The sequence below is a fragment of the Pygoscelis adeliae genome, unplaced genomic scaffold (genome assembly GCF_000699105.1).
Source record: "Pygoscelis adeliae isolate BGI_AS28 unplaced genomic scaffold, ASM69910v1 Scaffold38, whole genome shotgun sequence".
NCBI lineage: Eukaryota > Metazoa > Chordata > Aves > Sphenisciformes > Spheniscidae > Pygoscelis > Pygoscelis adeliae.
In genome coordinates this window covers 15,785,796-15,791,860 of record NW_008825614.1, presented here as the reverse complement: position 1 = coordinate 15,791,860, position 6,065 = coordinate 15,785,796, and the positions used below count along the sequence as shown (strand labels likewise).

The window sequence follows — 6,065 nt, the reverse complement described above, 5'->3', positions numbered from 1 at the left end:
GACAGATTGGAAAAATGGAACCTTTGCCCATTTTGTGAATTATGCTCACCATTATAAAGATTTTCTTCTGGCAGACAAACATGAAGGAATCACTCTAAGAAAATATACTTTCCATTACTTGGTGATACTCTGCAACAAAACAGGAGCTGATAGGAACAATTGTGCTATACCTAATTAAAAAAAAAACCCTACTACCAAGTGTCTGGCAAAGGCATCTACATTGCTTTGCAGAGGTGACAGTTTCACTGGAGCATGGCAGAAGGTCATTCTTGCTACATATTGGTATTCAGACTTTCACTGGAATTCTTACTGAGGCGGCTGCTGCCACCATGGACTGAAACTGGAAACACTTCCCATACTAGGATCTCAAACAATTTTTTTGGTAGCAAAATCCTCCTAGGCAGGGTAAGCACCAAGAAAGTATTTTTCCCCTTAGGAAGTACCCGTGTTCTTCGCTAAATTCAAAACAGAAACATAATAATGTATAAAAAGATAATAAAAGTATTTGATAAGATACCTACCATGTTTTCTTTTTTATTCAGTAAAATGCAGACTTGTAAGCAGTGGGGAAAACACCATTCATGTTCAGTTTGGGAACAAACATTTCTCTCATATCAAAATTAAAGTAAGCAGAACTAACTGCTGGAATAGCTTGAGGCAAGACCTTCATCTTTTTTTCCTATCATTAGGCATGCAAATTATTCCTGAATTGTGTTTCCATTACCAAGATGACAGATTTGATTACTCACACAAAATTTTGTGTGTCAAAATAATTGCTCAATGCAAAGATAGCTGGCAAAATAACATGCACTGAATCCTGGTTCAGCATTTTCATTTTCGAAAGGGTACTTGAGTCACACACTCTCAGTGTTTATATTTTGTCTTTGCTGAGAAAAATAGCCATGCATGCCTTTGCCAAGTAAATCTACAAGTATCAAGTATGCATCCAGTCTGTCTAAAAGGCAAGATTTTGTCTGGAAGAGACCAAAAACCAGAATACATTTTCAAGCAAGCCATTTCTTGATTTGCCATGAAAAAACATAACCGTGCCAAATGAAAAGCAAGCATTACATCAGTTGTAACTATATTTTGGTCTGGCTTAGCCTTTTATCAGAATGAAGAAATAAAAAGATTATTCATTTCAAAATAAGTTGATGAGCTGTTTGAATTCTACTTTGGCAGGGAGTACAAAAAGGAGCAGAATTTGGCCCAGTTCCCTCAAAATGTATCTTCGTAACCAGAAGAATTGCCAACGAAGCTGGAGTCTAATCTCAGCAGCACAAAAATATATATTAAAAGTGGAGCTGATTTTTACATGCATTGCTAGGGGAACAGTTATGTGTTTGTTCACAGCAGACAGTCCTCAAAGACATTTTTCAAAACTTGTAATGAGCTCAACTGCTGGGCTCCCAATGAGGACAGAAAGACAAAAGTGTGATTTCTTTTTTCAGATGAAAAAATCTATTGGACTTTGCTGAAAGGTAAAACATGCAATATCAAGTTTCTGTGGTAGAATAGAAACAGCTTAGAATGACAGTAGGAAATAGTCTGCTTTATTTAAAAGCTACCAATGTGCATAGTATCTGAGTTTTAGCAAGCTTGGTCAGCGTCAACATCCAGGCTCACTTAAACATGGCTTTCTGCTCATGCAAATCACTTGAAATCTGATCTATTAATTAAACAGTCTATATAAATACTGTTGCTAAAGTGTCAGTCTTGTTTGCAGAATTTTTGAAGATACTCATAAGTATCATCATTTCCTTGTGCTGGATAAGTCATGCAGAAAAAGGATCCAGGAAGCTTCACATCACACTTCTGAAATTTGGCACCAAAATTCTGAATTAAAGCTCAAGCAGTCCAGCATCAGAACAGCATTTAGGAATGTTGTCTTTACTGCCCATTTTTTAAATATGATTTCAGACTCACCTTTACCCTTTCCAGTTCCACCCTCCTGCGGTGTTTTTTGTTCTGTGTAGGAAGTACAAGTATAGTTTTGAGAGGATCTTAAAGTAAAAAGAAAAACTTACACAGCATTAAGAAATAGAGCAATATTCTAGGTTCTGCTAGCATTGAAAAAACAAAATTGAAAAATTATTGATATACGTGTATATGTAATATACAGTTGTAAACCCATAAAGCATTTTACAACTCTGTGCATATAAATGCATTTTCTATGTTTTGAACGAGTCATATAAGATTGATGTTCCTGTACTCAGTGGAAGAAAAATACTGGGTTTTTTAGAAGTAGCGATTGTTAGTCTCTTGTTCTTAGGCTTATTTACAAAAGCCTTTGAAATGAGATACGTATCTTTGTTAATTTGAATGGAATTGGATCAGACATGAGACACTGACAAATATTAATGGTATCCAGAGCTCCATCACCCTAATGGGTTTATCCTTAAGACAAAGTACACCACAGAGAAAATGTATTGAAGGTGTTCTTAATTCTTTATCATCATCTTCATCATTATCATAAATATCTTTCCTAGGCTATTTGTTTTTAGTTTTCTCGATCAGAAGAGTTGCCAGCTTGTCCTCTACTCCAAGTAGGTGAAAGTGAATTATCTTTGACCTCATATGTATGAGAAAACTTGGACTGTATTTTCAACAAAATAAAAATTTCTATGCTTTCTCTATTTCAGGATTTGGTAGGATTCCTATTCTCTTTGGTTTCCTATCTCATTCAATTTGCACACAAGGCCATATAACTATTTATATGTTATAGCATTTGGGTTCTTGAACAACCAACTTCCCTCTTTATGTGATAGCACTTGGTAATCCAAGATGACAGCATCTTGAGTCAGGCAGAAGGAAGCTAGGAGAAGTGACTGGCACTTCCAGCTTCGAAATGTCCCGGTTTGGTCTGTGCCTAACCATAAAGGCCTACTGACACCCTACTTGTTTTACAGAAGAAGTATAGGTATGGGGAAAAGGAAGGGGGTTATAGGAGTCATTTCATACTTAATCATGTGTATTTAAATAGAAATGAAGAAGATGTTATTTATTTGAAAATGTTAATAGATGTTTTTAATAAAATGCTTCAAAGGTGTTATTCATTCTGTCTACAAAAAGCAGTTTCTCATTTCAGTTCTACTTAAAAGTTAAGACTGATGAAGAACATGAATTCAAGTACAAAGTATATCAGATAAGAACCTCCGTGAATATTTTGAAATTAATTACTTTAATATCAACTGTACAGATTTTACGGTTGAGTAAAATACAGCCATCATGAATGAAATATCAATTGACTTTCCTTACAAATATATGCAATATGAAAGAGTTCATCCTAACATAAAAATAATATATGGGTTATTTGAACATGAAACTCCTTGTGGCAAATGATACTACTACCGCCAGATTTTGTCATTTTTTAATGAAAGGGTGTATCATTTAAACAAAACTGCCTTGTAAAATGCCAGTTTGCAAGACTGTAAGTAAATGCAGGTTTAACAGCTGGAGAGTATTTATTCTGTTTGGTATTGCTGTTTAGGTAGCTATACAGAGAATAAAACTCACCAAATGGTTAAATTAGACATCCATAATGTATATATGTACTAACCAGCATCTGAGAATATAACTCAAGTTACTCAATGCAAATCAAACCCACAAGGCAAAGGCTTGCCTACCTTTCCAGCTCCCACTAAAGAAAATGTAGCAGCTTTGCACAGAGCTTCAGCTTTACCTGAAGCCCTAGTCCTTATGAATGAGTTTCATCTCACCTAACTTTAGCTTCCTGGAAGTTATCCACCCACTCCAATCTAGACAACCAGACTCCTTAGGGCAATTGCCTATACATAGACATCCAGTGACATTTTAGATAGGTTATCCAGGAAATGCCCATTGGATGAGCATCTATGACCCAGGATCTGCTCCATTGGTTATAGGTGGAGCACTGCTGAACGATTTAGACAAGATACCTAATCCTCAGACGGCTAAAATTAGGTGAAATGAATCCCATGCTTGATTCTGTCAACTTTGCTCACAGTGTACCTTTGAGGAAAAATGAAAGGGAATATTTTGGTAAATAGATGCTGTTTAGCATCAAAGAAGACAGCATAATTTAGCTACAGAATTTAAGCAGTCATAATTTTCCTGTATCCTGAAGGACATTTGCATCATTACACAAACAAGTCTCTTGCAAACAAAAATTGAGTCTGAAAAATCAACATTCAGGCAAAGCAAAGTGAGAATATCTTATTCAACAGGATTTCTTACTTTTCTTACTGTCCTCTCACTTTCAAAGGGACAATGAACACAAATCATATTATGGCTATGCAGCATCTAGTCTCATGCAACTGTTGTTAGTGTTACAGTGCAAATTAGCATTTTCTACACTAACCTGGAGGTGGTGGTGCACTTTCAGTTTCAGTCTCTGAAAAATGAGGAAAGAAGACAGGTATTGAGCTTCAAGTAAAAGCAAATATTTTTCACACATTTGGTATATGCTTGTTGAATTTGGACACATTTTGAGTTCGTTTAATATTTTAATACAGTTTTCAAGGTTTTTTTGCTTTTACACATGCAACACATAGCATCTTCAGAGTGACATGGTCAAAGGCCTAAAGCTTATGCTCTAAGGGTACTGAAGAGAGGGTACTGAACTTGTTCAGTCTGTAGAGATATAATACTCATAGAATCAGACAATCATTTAGGTTGGAAAAGACCTTTGAGATCATCAAGTCCAACCGTTAGCCTAGCACCGCCAAGTCCACCACTAAACCATGTCCCTAAGCACCACATCTATACATCTTTTTAATACCTCCAGGGATGGTGACTCAACCACTTCCCTGGGCAGCCTGTTGCAATGCTTGATAACCCTTTCAGTGAATAATTTTTTCCTAATATCCAATCTAAACCTGCCCTGGTGCAATTTGAGGCCATTTCCTCTTGTGCTATCGCTTGTTACTTGGGAGAAGAGACCGACACCCACCTCGCTACCACCTCCTTTCAGGTAGTTGTAGAGAGCGATAAGGTCTCTCCCTGACATGCAGATCATCTACCTGCATGTATTCATATTGATTTATATAGGTGGGCCCCAATACATTTTGGGACCTTTTGGCAATTCCAGTTTAGGACAGTTCTGGAATATCATGGAATCCAAGTTGAATTTCAAGTTTGGGTTTGAATTGTTTAAGTCAATTGGTCTTGAACCTATGCTTAAATGTATAACTTACCACATCAATATGCTTCTGTCAGATGATATCCTATGTTTAAGCAAACTTTCCATCAACTGGAATAGTATCTGATATGACTTTAATCGTGAAGTGTAATGGATCCATTAATTGAGGAGGATCATGCACAGAGAATCCAGAGACTTTTATCTCATTTTCACCACACCATTAGATCTAGAGTTCAGTGTTCAGTGCAAGCAGAAAGTAAAAAAATCAGCTTAGCTGCAATGCGTAGGACCTACAGTATGTTTGTTTTTTCTTTCTTTCAGTCATGGTTTTTAATCTAAATCACTTCCCTTTCAGATGTGTGATACAGAAACCAGGCTTTTTATCCTGTTTAAATGTTATCCTTTTGGGATGACATGTTCTCTGATCTAAAAACAGAAGAACAAATTAACAAGATAGAATTTATTTATTTATTTTTAAAACATTAAAGGAAGCTTATTTTCAACCTGTAAAAACCTTAGGACTCTAGACTGGTTGAAAATAGCAATATTTATTGGAGATAATGCATTGACTTATAGTTCAACTACTTGCAACTAGCAAAGATTTAAAAGGTTGAAATCCTTAACTGTAACGGTAGATGGCTCTTACTAACCTTTGTCATGTTATGGGCATTAACCTTTGGGACACTACCTCAGGTCATATTCAGGAAATAAAGTTTCAATTTCTGTCACACAGAAATGCTGGTAAGCCTATTCCTTTGCACTCAGGTCTAAATATAACTACAACATACTTCTCATTCTTAATAAATCCATTTAATGTTTAAAAGGGAGGAATACTTTTAGTACAAATATAATTTTAAGCTGAGTGTGTGAATTTGATATGGTTTAGGAACTTCCAGCCACGTAGGCAGATGCTATAGCAAATCTTTGTAGAGGGTTCAAAGAGAAT

The 6,065-nt window shown here is 35.9% G+C and overlaps 1 protein-coding gene across 1 annotated transcript in view; it reads right to left on the bottom strand.

Annotated features, from left to right (window-relative positions):
- MYBPC1 (myosin binding protein C, slow type) overlaps nucleotides 1-6,065 on the bottom strand; it is a 78,729-nt gene that overhangs the window by 53,312 nt on the left and 19,352 nt on the right. Inside the window, exons 2-3 of the mRNA XM_009332945.1 lie at nucleotides 4,340-4,372; nucleotides 1,927-1,968 (exon numbers count right to left, since the gene is read on the bottom strand). Coding sequence (XP_009331220.1) covers nucleotides 1,927-1,968; nucleotides 4,340-4,372 — 75 coding nt within the window. The remainder of the gene's footprint in view (nucleotides 1-1,926; nucleotides 1,969-4,339; nucleotides 4,373-6,065) is intronic.